Below are 17,914 nucleotides of genomic sequence, written 5' to 3' on the forward strand. Positions count from 1 at the left end.
GGCTCTAGGGGTGGGCGGGGCTCTAGGGGTAGGTGGGGCTCCTGGGAGTAATAGAGCGCGAGCGGCTGCGGTGAGTCCCCCCGGCCGCAGGGGTCGCTGTGCCCCGCCCGCCCGCCCAGCCGGTCTCCGCCGCGGACTCTCTTGCTGGCTGGGCCGCGGCCGCCGGATCAGCCCCTTTTCCGGGTTCGCTGCGCTGCGCTCGGGGCCGGCTCAGGCTGCCGCCGCCGCTGGGGATCGGGCCTCGGGCAGAGACCGCGCGGGACCCGGAGCCCGGCCCGCCAGCCCCGCCCCCTCCCCTCCCCCCCCGCCGGGCCGGGACCGGCCCCCCCGCCCCGCTCCCCCCTGGGCCGGCCTGGCTCTGCTGCCCCCCGCCGCCGCCCTCCTGCGCTCCGTGCCCCGCCTCGGCAGCCCCGCCGGCCCCCTCCGCCGCCGCCTCCTGCAGCCGCCCCCGCCGCTCGCCCCCGCCATGCCCGGCCCGGCCGCCGGCAGCAGGGCCCGGGTCTACGCCGAGGTGAACAGCCTGAGGAGCCGCGAGTACTGGGACTACGAGGCGCACGTCCCGAGCTGGGGGTAAAGCGGCCCCCGCCCCGAGCCGGGCAGCGGGCGGGTTGGAGCCGGGGGAGGGGCTGGGGGGCTGGGGCGGGTTGGAGCCGGAGGAGCGGCTGGGCTGAGGGAGGCTGGGGCGGGTTGGCGCCGGGGGAGGGGCTGGGGGGCTGGGGCGGGTTGGAGCCGGGGGAGGGGCTGGGCTGGGCTGAGGGGGGCTGGGGCGGGTTGGAGCCTGGGCAGGGGCTGGGCTGAGGCGCAGGGGACTGGAGTGAGGGGGTTGGGCTGGAGCAGGGGTGTTGGGGAATGGGGGGGGCTGGGCCGCTAGGAAACGGGGGGCTGGAGTGAGGGGGTTGGGCTGAGACGCTGGGTGGGGGCCTGGGGTCAGATGGCGGGCTGGGGCTCTGGGGAGCTGGTGAGTGAGGGGGGCAGGCTGGAGATCCTTCCCACGATTCAGGGCCCTCTCCCAAATCCTGTCTCAGGGAGACCCCCGCTGCTGCCACCCACACTCCAGAGCTGGGGTAAGGGGGATCCCGATATGCTGAGCCTTCACCCCTCTGCCAGATGCAGGGCCAGGGGTGGATGGATGGGATTTGAGCCATCTCCCTCCATGACCAGCTCTTCAGGTGGGAGATGGCTCAAATCTCACTGTGGGGTGGTGGAGTGTGGTACCGAGTGAGCCCCAAGGATATGCATTAGGGGAGTTGGCACTGCCCCTCATAATGGCACTGTGAACCTGCCAGCGAAGCCCACCCCAGAAACAACCTTGCCGTAGACTCTCCGTGAGAGCAGATGTCCAGGGATGGGTGGAGATCTCAGAGCTGCCAGAGTGTCTCTTCTTCCCTGAGAAGGATATTAAAGGCTGTGGAGAGAGCAGGCTCAAGAAGGGGAGGGGGTATCACAGTGCCCCCTCCCCTCTTCACTGTGGGGTTGTGACACAGAGAGGAGGTGGTTGTGGGCACCTGTGCTGCTATTTGATTAAAGCCTTTTCTCAGCCTAGAGAGACTAGTTTGGGGATGGGTTTGCAGAATGTAGCTGTTTCAAGCCTGCCCCCTCATCAGAAAGCAGATCACTCAATGCACAGAGCTGTCTCCAAGTGCTTTGGATGCGAAGGGCTAATCGGGCAGGGAGGAAGGAGAATTCCAGCCCAGTAGCCTGTCAGTTATTTTCCTTTTCGCTGTCCACAGTAATCAGGACGATTACCAACTGGTTCGGAAACTCGGCAGGGGAAAATACAGCGAAGTCTTTGAGGCCATAAACATTACCAACAACGAGAGAGTGGTTGTGAAAATCCTCAAGGTGAGTGTCCAGTTGATGATCGTTAGTCTTTTTCGAGCTGGAAACGTGTAGGAAAGGGGACATCTTGCTAGGTTTATCGGGGGCATGGGGAGGTCTTGGGTCTCATTCAGTGTCTCATAAATTCGGGTTTCAGCCCTGCCCTCTCTGATGTTGGGGTGCTGGATTACATCTCTGGAAACACATTTTCAACTTGTGTCCTGTAGTGATGTTTTGATCTTTCTCCCCTCCCACCCTGGGTAGTAGGAGTCATGGGGTGCTTGTCAGATTGAAACTGTGAGCTCTTTGGGACAGGAATGCTGTGCGTCCTGATGTTTGAATGGGACTGGATGTGCTGTCTGAACTTGGTAAATAATATCTGGCAATGTTTGTCTAAAATGGCTTGTGAACCGTCCTGTCAACAGTAATGTGAAGCCTTGAGGGGGGATCCTTCCATTAACCTTTACATGATTGGCATTTAGCTGTGACAGAGCCAGGCTCTCTAGATTTTGGGAAAGCAAACTAAATCTTGGACTTGGTACTCTAGAAAATATATTGGATGGCAAATTCCTGGCTATTTAATGTTAGGAGTAAACATAATTGAAAATCAAGGCAAAGGATGAAACTTGTTTACCATCGCTCACTGCATGGTATGTTCTGATATGGTAACATCTCCATGATAGTGTCACATTAAAGACACAACTACAAAGGTAGCTATTAAAATCCTAACGGTTTGGGACAGCCAAGTGCTCCATACTGGCATGTGGGGAGCGCAGTTTCTGGTATCACTGCTGCCTGCGAGCACTGGAAGCAGCATGCTCAGCCTATGAAAGGAGTGATAACTGCATTATTTAGCAGCAGACCATTCAGCTGATTAAGGAAGGATATTTAAAGGGGAGAGAAATAAGAGATTGGTGAATTAACAGAATGCTTTGGCTTTGCCATAGTCCACCGTCTTCTTGCTTTCCCCCAATGTACAGAAACCTGCTTCCAACACTAGAAATGCTGAGAACTCAGATATGCGTCAGTCCTCAGTGCTACAGTTCGGGTAGGCTGGCTATACTTAGGAAGTGGCCCCTCAGCCGCTGTGGCTAGTAGCTAACTGCCATGCATACATGCTGCTCTGCTGAAAAGGGCCATGCATCTGTCAGCCTGTGAACTGGCTACTAGGTGTGACCAAGTTTGCTCTGACAAAATCCCCTTGGTAGCCCAGGCCAGCTAGCATTGGCTCTGCTCCTTTTCTTTCTCCTTCAGGACCAGGTGGGCTGCTCATCCAGGGCCTCTGATTCCTCGACCTCTTCTCCCCGCTCAACTTGTTCTGCCATGGATCATGTTCTGCCTGGCAACGGTTGCTGGGTAGGGCTTGACTTCCCAGCTGTTTCTGAGAAGTTAGCTATCTCAACAGCTTAACTAGGGTTCAGAATTAAGGTGGCAAAGTGATCTGAATCTTCAGTGAGAGTCCCCACACCAAACAGTTTGCTGGTTGGACTGTATATTCATATGTAGAAGTGAGGCTTGCATGTTGTAACTGAATTTTTTTGGTTTACTGTTCAGGCCTGTCCCTCCTTTGGGTGCTGCTGCCATGGTCTCAGCATTTGTTTGTCACTCTGGAGGCAGAAAAGTCAGCATTTAAAGAGAGAATATTAAAAGATAGCCAGAGTATAATTGTTATATGGAGAGATGTCTCTTGACTAAGCATAGGAAACCATAGGCTTCTGTTTACCACCAGTCTGGCTAATCCACCCTACGACTTTGGTGGTGGACCTCAGATGCTGATCCAGTGCCAGGAGAACCCATGTATTACCATATGCAAATAGGTGACAGTGAGCCACTGTTGCCAGGACAGGATCTTCTGAAATCTTCCTGTCTTTCTTCCTCCCCCTTCCTCCCCAAAGGGCCTGCAGTGGGATGATATCTTCTTCCTGTTGTAGACTGGATCCATGTCCATTTTGGGAGCCTGTCAGCATCACTTGTGAGTCAGTTGGAGAGGTCATTTGAGCAAGGCAAGGCGTTCCCTCTTCCCAGGGTCTGTGTGTGCTGCTACAGCAATACACCTAGTGTCTGCTGGGCCTGGAAGTGAGATTGAACTGTCAGTGTGTTGTGCTGCCCTTAGGCCTCAGGCTGACATTGTTCACTCAGTGTGTAAACAGCATTCCTGGAGTCACATTGTGAAAGCAGAAAGTACAGGAAGATAAAGATGAGCTTTCTTCAGAGTGGGAACTGGATCAGTACAAGGCAACTTTCAGATTGCCACCTTGTGTGTGATGCAAAATCATAGCACGTGTAGATAATATGTCACAATCTGCTCTACCTGGATTACTTAGTTTCCTGTCACTACATCTGTAATAATTAAGCCTATTTGTGTATTCTTGAGTTTTAGTAAATAGGATGCATCTTTCTGGCCCTCTGAATTCAGCCTCTAATCTGTGAAAGGAAAAATTAAACCAGAATGTAACAAGTTGTGCATGTGGCTTAAAAAAAATCACTTGCTGATGGATCAACCTTTTTAGCATCTTAATTTTTTGTAACATTTCCTGAAGTGCTGAGCTGTTTGTATGGATTGCTGTACTTTCTAATGACATAATCACCTAGTATTTTTCTACAGAACCCATGCCTCATTCAGTGTGCAAGTTGACACAGTGCTTAGTGAACTAGACAGGTGTTCAATATTTTTACCCTCACTGTTCAATACAGCCCCATGTCTTATCTGCTGCACACTGCACTGAATAAAGGATATGTTTACAGGCTTTTCTGTGGCTCTCATCACCATAATGTCTGAGTTCCTGACCTCACCCCTGTGATATCAGGAAGTTTTATCATGATTTCTCAGATGCAAAACTGAGCCACAGAGGGGATGGGGTGGGGCGAGAGAGAGACTTGTCAGAAGTCGCACAGAAAGTCTGTGAAAGAGGCAAGTCCCAGTCCTCTGCCTTAGCCATTCTTCTCCCACAGCCTCTTGCCTCATTTGCTACATGCCATACAGCTTTTACGGTGAATGAGGGCAGGATGCTGTGGGCTCCAGCTTTACTTCGGGACACACCATGCAACTATGTGGTGAATAAGGCAGGATGCTCTGGACCGTATACCATTTCACTACAAAACCTTGCCTCATTCACCGTGAGCATGTCATTAGGTATTGTCATAATGCATCTGCACAAGATTGTGCAGGCAACCGTAACTTTGTCACTTCCTGACTTTTGAATGCTTCACTTGCCAACCTTAATACTCTTTTAATGTAACATTTTTGTATGAAACGTCCTAAGTGTGTGGGGTTTTTTTTAAGCAAACGAAGAAAGCGAGTTCCTCCAGATCCCACTGTAGCTAGACAACAATTACATGCTCTGTGGTGCACATATGTACAGTCAGTGAGGCAGGAACCCTTGCCTTGTCCCCTATGCACTTTCAGAGATCACATTCCACAACAATCAGCTGCTAACAGTGAGGTCCATTTGCTTGGCCTTTGCACTCTTCCAGTGGTGCAAAGAATCTGGAAGGCCGCCCTAAGCAGGCACCACCTATGAAGCAGGCGACTGAGGATTTTCCTAGTATGGAGTATTCTTTGGGTGATGTACCTAGCTCTCTGCCAGCTTAGGGTGTGTGTAAGGCATGTCCTTCAGCTTAGGGGAGTACGGTCAGGGTGCCACTGCTCCGGTGATCCCCATCTGGTGTAACTGCCTCGGGGGGGGGGCGGAATTAGCAACTGAAGTTAGAACAGCCTCAGGGATGCTCTGTTATGCAAAGGGCCAAACCAATCTGAGGATCAAGAGAGGATCAAGTTACTACAGTGAACCTTTTCCGGAGGGTCTGGCTGGAGAATCTTGCCCACATGCTCGGGGTTAAGCTGATCGCCATATTTGGGGTCGGGAAGGAATTTTCCTCCAGGGTAGATTGGCAGAGGCCCTGGAGGTTTTTCGCCTTCCTCCGCAGCATGGGGCAGGGGTCGCTGGCTGGAGGATTCTCTGTGACTTGAAGTCTTTAAATCACGATTTGGGGACTTCAACAGCTGAGTCAAAGGAGAGAATTATTCCAGGAGTGGGTGGGCCAGCTTTTGTGGCCTGCATCATGCGGGAGGTCAGACTAGATGATCATAATGGTCCCTTCTGACCTTAAAGTCTATGAGTCTATGAGACGTGCAAAGATGGCATATGGCCACTGTTGCCTCCCACTCAGGTCCTATCCCAAGAACAGCTCAGCTGGACCAAGGATTGAGCCCTGAAATTCTGCTGCACAGCCAAAGGAATACCAGGGCATCATCTATTCAGTGACAGTTCCCGTTAAGTTTTATGTAATGTGCAGACATATTATCAATGGAATAGCAGAGTTCTCTAACCTAATCCAGCGCAGATGTCCAAAGTCTGTTGTTTTTTTTTTAAACATCGTAACTCAAACCCAGTCAAACTGGATTTTCACTGGACCAGGGAAAGGCCCATCTACAATTTAGGTGCTGTACACCTGCCAAATTTCAGTTTTCCATCACCTTCTGCCGAGGTGCTAAAGCTATTTTTAAAAAAAACCCAAACTTGGCTGCAATCATGTTTTCTTAAGGGGGGAAAAATGACACTTTTTTCAATCCCTCTGTGCCTGAAAATGTCTCATCTGTTTTGGCTAAAACCTCAGGGAGCCCTTCTCTCTCTCTCTCCCCCCCGCCCCTTTCTGAAGGTAAGAATAAGCATAGCAAATTGCAGCCCCAAAGATAAAACCTTGAGAAAGTTAGAAATGAGTGAAAGAAGATGGGAATACTTGGGACCATTCTAGTTAAAGTTGCCGGTGCACACCTATAGTGCCACTTCCTTGCTGATTTTCACAGCCTATGAGTTTGAGTTCTCTCTTGTGCCTGTTATCTCCAATACTGGTGTCTGCCCAAGGCAGTGACTATAGCATCTATATAGCCAGCTCTCTGTAGGATTTTTCCCACTTCTGTTCTCTCTAGATTTGTGTATTTTGTTCAGTGTGCTACGTGTTTACAGACACACAAGGGAAAAGGTTCCTCCCCTGAGGCGTTTACCATCTGAATAGGCAGCATCCACATGAAGGATAGGGAAGGGCTGCAATAAAAAGCAGAGGGATCGAGTGATGAAGTGTAAGGGCTTGTGTTTCTAGCGAGAATGGAATTGTTCTCTCGCTCGTTTTGGTGCTTTCAACCCTGGAGCTGCTGCATTAGCTGGTACGCCTAATTGCAATGTGACAGTTTGGTCCCTTCCCCCCCCATCAGAGTTACGGGGGGGGCGGGGCCTAGCCAAAGGTACTTCTAAGCAGCGGACTACAGACTACTGTACAGTAATATATTTGATCATCCTTTTGGGTTGTAATATCCTCTCAGTTGGGCAAAAACCTCCTTATCCGTCTTGTTTTATTAGATTCTGTGAGAACCACTATATGGTTTTCTTTGAAGGCTAGAGTCTTTCTTAGCCTTTTTGAAGAAACTAACTTTAATATACTTAAATGACTTCCATATTGGTGTGAAAAAGAGAGTGTGGAGTAGGATCAGGTATGTCACTGGTTCCTCATGGCTGCAGCTTTTGACTCAGTCACCATCTCCATCCTAAAAACTGAGCTTGCACCGAAGTTCTGTGCCTTCCCCTCTACTCTTTCAGTTGCGGCATGAAGAAGTGCCTCCTTTCTCTTGGCCCAGATCATCTGCCTGTTGCATATCCCACAGCACTCGTTTAAATGCGTCACTGATGTTTAGCTAAAACACCCAGAGAAACTATGAAATATACAGGCGGGGGAGCAATCTTTGCTGTTAGCCTTGTGCGGTTTAAAGCTTATTCTGTTGCCAGAGTCCTGTTGTTGAGTGGCGTTGTGGTTGATTAAAATTGTGTACTTGATTGAGTGACATCTTTGTATTACCACTTTAAGTTGCACCAAACTGCTACTGATTTATCACACAACACGATCAATTGGTTAGTTACGAACTAGGAGAGTGTTCATAGCCGGGCATTTGCAAAGTGGGTTTGTAATTAGTCTGTTCACACTGGCATTGGGCAGAACCTTGGTAAATAAGTTCTGTTAGGCTGGTCCAGCACGGAGGATCCAGGTTTGGGTCCTGAATATCTCAAGTGCAGCAGTCTTGAAGTGTCCTGGGTGGAGCCCTGTCCATCCATCCTCCAGCTGAAAGGATGAATGCTACCGGTATGCAATTTTAGAGGGCGGGAGAGGAGAATTATAAAGGCAAAAACAATTTAGCATTTTCAAATGCTTTCCCCTCCCCCTCCCCCCGCCGTGCTGCTCTTGGGAGTTTACAAAAAAGTTAAAATTTCCTTTTAAAGGATATTTTGCAAGACGGTGAAAGCACAAATTGTTGTTAAAACAAATGGTCATTTTCACAACTGCTTTAAATCTGTATTACTTGGTTTTCCAGCTAACATTTGCTAATGACAAAATAAATTCAGCTGTTCTGAAGCCAGTTTCCCTATTGAGCAATCAATGTTGTGCTTAGTAGGTTGGTTATAATAACCCCTTGGTAACAATTGCTAGCTATAAAGAGGCCTTGAGTACAATCTACCTATTGAACATTGTCGTACGGATGCTAGACAAGTTCTTCTGAGGTTGGACTCTGCAACATCAAGATTTGCATACTGATTCATTGGAATCATTACAGGATCTGCCGATAGGATTTGGTGAACAAAGAATAGTCCATTTTTTTAAAGGTTGAAAATATTAGTTTGCCTGATTAATGTTGTCATTTCCTGCCTTGAGTGATTAAAGTTGCATACAATCGCAAATCTGTGTTACAATGAGGCTTTAATTGCATGCCCAGGATATTTCTCCTAAACAGTATTCTCTACAGTTCTAGTTACACAGGCTGCAACGTATGTATTTTTCATTCTCATGTATTTACACTGTCTTTGTCATAATCTGACTTCCTATATGTAACCTTGTCTCTAAGGTTTCAGAGTGGTAGCCGTGTTAGTCTGTATCGGCAAAAACAACGAGGAGTCCTTGTGGCACCTTAGACGTTAATTAATAAATAAATAAATTTTGTTAGGGTATGTCTACACTACCCGCCGGATCGGCGGGCAGCGATCGATCCAGCAGGGGTCGATTTATCGCGTCTAGTGTAGATGCGATAAATCGATCCCCGAGCGCTCTCCCGTCGACTCCTGTACTCCACCGCCACGAGAGGCGCAGGCAGAGTTGACTCACTGCGGTGAAGACACCACGGTAAGTCGATCTAAGTATGTCAACTTCAGCTACGTTATTCACATAGTTGAAGTTGCGTAACTTATGTAGACCAGGCCTCAGTCTCTAAGGTGCCACAAGGACTCCTCGTTCTTGTCTCTAAGGTATATTAAATGTGGTCAGCAGACATGCACTGCACATTTTGTTTTCAATCCTTAATGCCTCTCTGTGTAGATGCAGTTTGGGAGAGGAGGCAGTTATCTACAAAAGTGAGGCCTTATTTATGCTAGAAGGTTGTCCTGCATTAACTATACTGATGTCATGAAAGTAGTACAAACGCAACACCCCAGCATGGACACACTTACATTGGTATAAAGATGCTTTATATTGATAATAGGTATTCCTGTACAAGAGGAAGAATAACTATCACAATCTAAGGCACCTTTATACTGATATAACTAGGGCTTTTACCAGTATAGCCATTTCAGTTAAAAAAATAGAAAGAGAATGGGGGGGAAAATCACATCTCTACCTAGAACAGTTATATTATTAAACTTGGAAGTGTAGCCCAGCCTTAGCTGTAAAGTGAGGTGTCCTTCTGCATTTACAAGGGAACATCCAGTATTATGTGCAGTTTGATACTCTTCAGCTAAAGGGCTGAAATGGGCTTTGTTTGGTATTATGAGGCTAGTACCATAGTAGTAAAAGAGGGTATGCAGATATTTAAGGTCGTAGGAGAAAACTGTATGTTGTATATGAGAGCGTGACCATAATGCATGTGTACAAGGGGGTCGAGGGAAAGTTACACATGTGACCTTCAGGCTGGCAGCTCCTGACCCTTGAACGTTAACTGTGCAACCCTTCGATTCCCCTAATGTAGTACTTAGTGGAACTTCCTAGGATATTTTTTTTTAAGGCGAAATGATAGACAAAAATGCCATAATCCTGACAGTTTAGCTAAATACTGCCAGAATGCCTGTGCCAATCATTTGATAAGGTATTAAGCAGAGAGCCGTCTCCCGTCTAACCTTAAATAATGCTAAGCAGGGCAGGCTTATACCCCAGCTATGGCATTGCCAAGGAGCACGAGAGCAGGGTTTCCCTTTGCTGCTCCTTAACAGGTCAGCAGCTGTAGAAGCTCCTGTCTGTGGGGGAGAGACCTGCTAAGGCAGGGGGGCATGAGGTTATTACATGGGGGGTCGCGAGCTGCCAACCTCCACCCCAAACCCTGCTTTGCCTCCAGCATTTATAATGGTGTTAAATACATAAAAAAGTGTTTTTAATTTATAAGGGGGGTTGCACTCAGAGGCTTGCTGTGTGAAAGGGGTCACCAGTACAAAAGTTGGAGAGCCACTGGGCTAAGGTTTGCAGGGCTCTGTGGACCCTTTGCCTCTGTCCATGCACACCTTGTAAAGTGCATGGCTGAGTTAGCTGTGTGTACTGTCTGGCCTTAGCTACACGCTTCATGAGCTTAGCAGTACAAATGCACTGTACACGCATTGCATGTAGTTTTGAAAGGGTCCTAACTCAACCAAGTTGAAACCAGTTATTGCTAGAGCTCTCCAAACGATTTCTTTTTAATGACAACGATAACCTTGTCAGATTTCAACATCTACCTGCTGGCATTTCAGCTACAAAGGTTTTAGTCACTCTTTGATTTGAAAAGTGGCCGAACAGTGTTTGCTCACATTTTGAAAAGAAGAGAAACCACTTTCAGCCAGAGACCAAGCCTGGAGATTTTCATGACAAAAGGCAAAATGTTGAGACATGTATGAGTGATTGAAAAGTGGGTTAGAATAGAAACCTTTCTTCCTCATTAACTAGAGTGGTCATTGCTGCTATAATGAAGAATCTTAATAAAAGGTTCAGGATGGAGGAACCACAGCACCTCTGCCTACACTGGTGCTAAGGACCTCGGAGTTAATACAGTGTAAGGAGTAAGTGGGTTTTACACCTCCACCCTGTTAGACTAGGACATGAAATACAGACGTTAACTGTCTGACGTCACTTTGAGAGTGAGACAGGGAGGGTGAAGTAATATCTTTTTTTGGACCAACTTCTGTTAGTGTACGAGACAAGCTTTTGAGCTGAAGAAGAGCTCTATGTAGCTCGAAAGCTCATCTCTCTCACCAACAGAAGTTGGTCCAATCAAAGATATTACCTCACCCACCTTGTGTCTCTAATATCGTGGGACCAACACAACTACAAACGATATCATTTTTGTCCTTTTGACAAGTTAAGGATGCCTCTTCAGCTTCCTGGCTGGGCCTAGATATTGAAGTGTATGTGACAGAGCAGCTCATGCATGATTCTGAGACTACAGTACAGTAACTGGATTTATGTCTCTTTAATTCCATCTTGGCCTTTAGGTGATAATTAAACCACAGGAACAAAGCTAGAAGGTTTACATGTCCATTCTGATATGGACAGAATTATAGTCCCATAATGAAACCTCTTCCTGCTGGGTCCATGACACACACAGGTGACTGCTCCCGTCCCCTGCTGCTGCAGATGTTCCAGTTCTGTCATTGTTCCCTGTGTGACTCTTACCTTCCATTGTCATCTCTCCATTGGACACTGGAGAGTGGTGACAGTCCGTGGCACCGATTGACTCTTGTAACTGATGGGCACGATGCAATTTTATACGATTGTATTATATCTTGTGCTGCAATTCATGTGTTATGGGAGCCTCAGTAACTGTTATCTGTGAGGGTTTGCTTAATTGTTTCCATAGTAAACCCATGTTTTCAGTAGTTCGTAACTTTCTGCAGCTTTCACCTTTGAGCTGAAAATTTCTAACCTTGGTGTCTGTTGGAAGATGACCTGTTTTGGAAAGTTTGAGTCAAAATGGTTCAGCCGTGTTTGACAGCATATGAGAGAGGAGATACTTGCTCCATTATATAAATAAATACAGTTGTAATGCTTTCGGAACAGCTCTAAAGCTAAAATGGTTGGAGAGCAAAAACAAAACATAATCTGGCAGAGAAATAGCCCTTATTGAGGGGTAGTGGCTTTGGAGAATTCTGGTGAAAATGGGGTTTGTTTTGATTTGACCGACTTTTGAGATCTGACTCTTTCTTTGTGTACATGCAGTAAAGATGGAATGACATTTTAACTCTTTGAAGGTAGGCTATGCAGCACGCCTGTATCTAAAATTTAATTACATACTGCAAAATTTACTACAGGTTCACAGTGAACGAAAGAGCTACATAGAAGCCCTTGCCTCGTTCAATGCACATCTTGCAAACCTGACCAGATCCTCCTAAGGTGTTCAGGACACAGTCACACAACGAGAATGCTATTTGTCTAGTTACTGTAGGAATTTTATCTTTCCAAAAGCCTAAAATGACTTAATTTGAGAGAGAATTTGAAATTGTGACTAACTGTATAGTAGTGTGTATTCACAAGGAGGTAGAGTTAAGGTGGTATGTGCAACTTAACTTTCTTTTCCTGATTTGTGGGTGCTTAATAGTCCTACTTTAATGTTTTCTTAATGTAGATTTTAAATATAACAGGTTTAATGGGAGTCTGTTAACTGAAACTTCAGTTTTTTCCTTTGGCTTTCTTGCTTTTTGAGCAGTCTGTTTACTGAGAATTCGTTGGTTTGTGTTTATGATATGCTCTCTATTATAGGCGGGATCTGACGCAGGGGTTAGTGCTCATACCTGTGAGTAAGGGGTTTTTGTGACTATTTTGTTTTCAAATTGAAAGCACTTAGAGACTTTAAAAGCCTCTCAGGGATCTTTAACTTTCAGTGCTTCAGGAGGCAGCCAAAATGAAAAAGGAAAGTTTTTCAATTCAATGTTACAATGGTGGGTCTCTAAAGTTTCTCATTCTACAAACCATTTTTTTGGGAGGGAGCGATATGTGAGTAGGAGAGAGTGCTTTTCATGAACTGAAATCCCTTCTCAGTACCTCACTGTGGTTCTCTATAGCTCTGTCTGCAGATCACGCCTGGCCCATGAACCATTGTTTATAGCCATTGTCTTAAAATCTTACTTGCTGTGTTGCTTTTTCCTCCCAGCAGGGGCAGGAATAGAGAGTCAACAACTGTAACTCCCCTTATGCTGAGTTATGTAAATTATCTCGTTCTATGGAAATGGGCAGTTGATCAGTCTGGGGGGGGGGGGGGAAACCCTTTAATTTGATGATAACCCTCCTTCGTAATGTTTGCTCCCAAAAAGAGGTTTTTGGAGTGTGTATGTTTGAAGACAAGTTTACGACAGTTCAAAATATCCTTACAATTTTTTTTTAAAGTGTGTATAAAAGCAATAACTTGTCCACAGGTGCAGTTTTACTGGGTGTTCACACTCCCTGGGGTAGTTGAATAACTAAATGATGTGTAATTATACACTTAAATGTCTAAACTGCTTCATAAATGTTGATAACTGGAATTTCAGCAAATTAAGTAACTGAAGAAGGACTCAAGATAGGTTACTTCCAGAAGAAATAAGAACTGCACAGCAATGGAACTAAAAAATCATATGTGTTAAACCAGTAAACACAGGCTGTGGTACATCATCTGCCATATTTGTCATGTGATAATAATGCATAACAACTAACTGTAACCTTTTCCGTGTTGGGTGGTTTTCAAGTGCTTTTAAACTTGGTGACGACCACAGTACGGGTGGCTGGTTTTGTGTGTAAAGTGCTCTGCCATTGCATGCAACGGAAAAGTAACCCATCCTGACAAGAGGGAATATACTGTTTGAGGCGCCTGTCTGCCCTGTATCAGCCCTTTCTGAAAACTGCCGCCGCCTTGTGGCTAGGAGTGTTCTCATTCGCCCTCCCCCAAGAGGCGGGAAGTAGTTCAGTCCAGTATAAATCACTGGATGAGAACTGGTGGTATCTTCTGAAAGGGTCTCACTTCTAATCACTTTTGTGTATTTAAGCCAGTGAAGAAAAAGAAGATAAAACGAGAGGTTAAGATTCTGGAGAATCTGCGAGGTGGCACCAACATCATTAAGCTGATTGACACTGTCAAGGATCCAGTGGTAGGTATCAGTATGTCCTGAGGTATCTAGTGCTGGGCTTGTCTTGAGCTGTAGTCTGTAGGGTAATTGATGGAAATACATGTTTCAAGTGCAAAACTCCTGTTTCTTGCTGGTTGTCTTGTCACCTTAGTTTTCATCTTGCTGTTTACATCTTCCTTCACTGAAGAGCAGCGTTGGGGTTTTTAGGTTCTTTTGAGAGTACTTTGGTTTGGATGACTTGGTAATCTTCCCTGTACCCCAAAATCCTTGATTCCCTTTCTATATCTAATGATGCCTCTTGGGGGAGAAAGCTTTGTGACTCCACACGCGCATGCACGTATGCATATGCCATCTCTGCGTCATGGCCACTTGTGACTTAAACAATGGTAAGATTTGTCCAGGTGAATTGATAGCAGGTGCTCATCCTCCCACTTGGTTACATCTTGTTGTCTTCCTACTTAACAGCTTATTGCTTATTTCCTCTTCCTTACTTCCTAAATAATATTTCTCTTGTTTGGTCTGGTTTGTTATTTAGATGCTACGTTTGCCTCTTTCCCAGAACAATTTCTTTGTTGGTTGGGGGATAAGGGGTTGTTGGACTGGGTCACATGATCTTCTAGTTTATTGACATCTACAAGAGAAAACGATTAGCAAGTTCTAAGTATTAGCAAGAGAATGATACAATTTCATTTACCAGCTCAGCTGTGAGGCGATACATTTCACCTTGCTGTGCACTAACATCTTATGCTATCTGTGATCAACCAGCTGGAGGGGAAAAGCATGGTCGGAAATGCCTAGCTGATGCTTGCTGTGTGGGTAATAAGCATTTGTTCCAGCACACTTTGGTAGCAGAGTGTTCCTACCCTGTTGTGTGGGGCACAACAGTGGGCAAAAGCTTGGGGCAGGAAAGTAAATGCAAGTGTGTTTTTTGTCAGTCAGAATTACGGGGCTCAGAAAGGGCAGAAGGTACTGCTCTTGCAGGAAGATGGCTAACCCATTCACCTTTCTCTCTTGCAGTCAAAGACCCCAGCTTTGGTGTTTGAGTACATCAATAATACAGATTTTAAGGTGAGTTTGTCTCTGTACCAAAGTGGGGGAGGTGGGAGGTCTCAAGGTCCTCTAAATTTGCCATACACCAGGTTTACTGGAGACCCTTTGAAAAGCCAAGTTGCTGTTGACAGCAGTGGGGGAAATAATGGCTTTGGTCTATACACCACCTTCCCTTGTAACTTCAGCCAACACAGATCGAGTACGGCTCTGAGAAATAAAACTCGAAACTGCCCAGCTGTCCCTCCTTGTGACTTTGAGGTGTGAGTTCCAAGGATACAGGAAAATGGGAGAGTTTGTTGCATTTCCTAGTTACCCTCTCTCAACATAGCAACTGCTGCTGTGCTGTATTTTAAATCTAAGTTAATCCCTCGGCTATCATACTCTATTTATGGCAGGGCTGTTGATGGAGATGGTGGCATTGATTTGCATAGAAATCCTGCGGAGCTGATGTGTAGAGTCGTGACTTAAGGTCTGAGAGTGAGTGTTCTCACTTGGAAAGATCATAGCCAAGGTGTGACATGACCTATGTTGGAGGAGATGTAAAGCTTTTTTCCAGACTGCTGTATATTTTCTTCCTTTGTGTTAGTTGGGGAGCTGAGTGGAATATTTCTCTTTCCTCTGGTGAACCTCTCCAAGTTGGTCCATCAGTGAGCATATTTGCTACTGTAACAGTTTCTGGCTGGGGGAAATGAGCTAATCTGTGTAGTTAGTAACTTTCTGAAGTAGGTGTGGTTATCCCTCCTTGCTCCAGGTTATCCCTCCTTGTATCATAAGTGATTAACTCTGCGAGATGGCCTTTTAGCGAGTCATTCATAATTAATTCTAACGGCCGTCAGTTAGCACCCCACTGTCTCCGAGCCATTTTCTTACTCCATATGTAGGAAAATACTGTCCTGTGATGTTGAATAACGTGACTGAGTGTGTGAACCGTTAGGAGATGCTCGCTTCTTAGGATTTAGGCCTCAGAGTACTCAAGAAATGTACAAGGAATGTCACTGGGCTGTTGCCGGTACAACTTGCTATTACGGAGAGGAGCAGAACTTGGTCCTTCACTCCCCAGTCAGCAGATTTTTAAAGGTATTTAGGTGCCTAAAGATACAGATAGGCACCTAATGAGCTCTCATTTAAATTAATGGGAGTTAAGCACCTAGGCGCCTCTATGTATCTTTAGGTGCTTCGACACCTTTGGTCCCACGGTTATTACATTGCATCCCTTTGCTCTCTAGTGAATTTCTCTGCACTCCAGGATGGTCCCAAAAGAGCTCAAATTCCAGGCCTCTCAGAGGTGGAGTTGCTAGAATATGAGGAAAAGGAGGAGAGGAAGTAAAAAGAAGAAACCCCCTGAGCTCAGAGCTTAGAGAATAAGTGTTCCCTGTGTTCCACACGTAGCGTTGCAAACCTATGGGTTACCAAGAAGGTTAATACCCAGCCTTGGGAACCCTTTCCCTCAAGATGGGGCTACTAGCAACTTTGGCCTCAGTCACTGAAAACTTGCTGAAAGGAATAAGGAAGCAGTATATTGGCCATGTGAAAGACCTGCAAGTCCTCTAAGCCTTGCGGTTCAAGATTGCATGCATGGCTTCCATCACACGGGAGTCAGTGTAGTGAGTCAAGTGCTACTGTAATGTGCTGACCACAGCCAATGCACGTAGTTAATCTGGCTGCAGCATTTTGGACGTTATTTACGCTGTGTAGGGATTTAGCAGGGAGACCAGAATATAGTAACGTGCAAGAGCATCTGTCCTGCGAGTGTTTGAGGGGGAGTGAGCATTGCCCCATTAGAGTAAATGGCAACAAGGGCAGTGTTATGCAGCAACCTTTCTGGGCTAATTAAAATGACCTGGATTTGTCTGGGTTTAATTTGAATCAGCTGGATTGTGCAAACAGTGTGTACTGTTCTGAACTATGGACTTCTGTACGCACTAAGCATGCTGCCTTTAGGCATTTGGCCCCCAGGACGTAGCCATTTCGGTTGATGGCTGAAAATCTTTTGAAGTACTCATTACACTTCATTTACACTTTTTAACAAACAGCATGAGAGAAAGCCAAGCCCTAGGGTAGCAAATCAAATTGTTTTGAACAAGGATCCCTTCTTGCTATCCCGAAAAGCCACGTGTGCCTAATAATGTGTCTACACAAAAATTCAAAGCAGGGCATATTTCCAAGTCAGTGATTTGATTCTCACTTCCCCAGCTGGTATAGCATGGGGGGAGATATTAGATTTAACAACTCGAGACAAACCCCCGTCAGGGATGGTCTAGATAATACTTAGTCCTGCCTTGAGTGCAGGGCACTGGACTAGATGACCTCTTGAGGTCCCTTCCAGTTCTATGATTCTATATTCTATGAAAACCTACCCAGTTCTTACCAGATAATGCTGTCTCCTAAATACTGTTCTAAACATGAAGATATCTGGGTATTATGGTCAGAGGATACAGTAGCAGGGGAGTTAAATGGTCTCTCCTGATGGTTTGGTATGGATCGTGTGCCACATTCCTAGCAAACTGTCATTCCCACCAAGAACAGGAATAGTTGCTTGCTTTGTTTTCCCCAGTGATTGCAAGCTAAGTTGTGCATTGTTACCCATGTTGTTCATATCTGAACAGGACATCAGAAGTTGCATTGCTGAGTTGTGGCCATTGCATCAGAAGAAATTAAATGGTTTTAAAATGAATCATTACAAAGTAAATATAAAAGCCTGAATCTTGAGGATCATCAAGACGCAAATATGAGTTCAAGTTTTAAAGATTCTTTATTTTACTGTCTTTCTGCTGATTGATATGAGACAGAACTGGAAAACTTTGCTTGAAACTGAAAATATGAAAATCCTGTCTACATCATGAGACATTCAGCCTGGCTAGGAAAGAGTAGTAGATTTATAGCTTAAACCTCAGTAGCCTTGTTTAGGACCTGCATTTTTTGAGTTTTCAGGTTCATGTATTTACATGCAC

At 45.9% G+C, this 17,914-nt stretch overlaps 1 protein-coding gene across 1 annotated transcript in view; it reads left to right on the top strand.

The window, feature by feature from the left end:
• The first annotated feature begins 439 nt into the window (after nucleotides 1–439).
• The window catches only part of CSNK2A2 (casein kinase 2 alpha 2), a 43,291-nt gene continuing 25,816 nt past the window's right edge, over nucleotides 440–17,914 (top strand). The window contains exons 1-4 of the mRNA XM_026652682.1: nucleotides 440–570; nucleotides 1,731–1,842; nucleotides 13,833–13,934; nucleotides 14,931–14,981. Coding sequence (XP_026508467.1) covers nucleotides 467–570; nucleotides 1,731–1,842; nucleotides 13,833–13,934; nucleotides 14,931–14,981 — 369 coding nt within the window. The 5' untranslated portion in view covers nucleotides 440–466. The remainder of the gene's footprint in view (nucleotides 571–1,730; nucleotides 1,843–13,832; nucleotides 13,935–14,930; nucleotides 14,982–17,914) is intronic.

The sequence above is a fragment of the Terrapene carolina genome, unplaced genomic scaffold (assembly GCF_002925995.2).
Source record: "Terrapene carolina triunguis isolate 2854851 unplaced genomic scaffold, T_m_triunguis-2.0 Scaffold130, whole genome shotgun sequence".
NCBI classification, from domain to species: domain Eukaryota; kingdom Metazoa; phylum Chordata; order Testudines; family Emydidae; genus Terrapene; species Terrapene triunguis.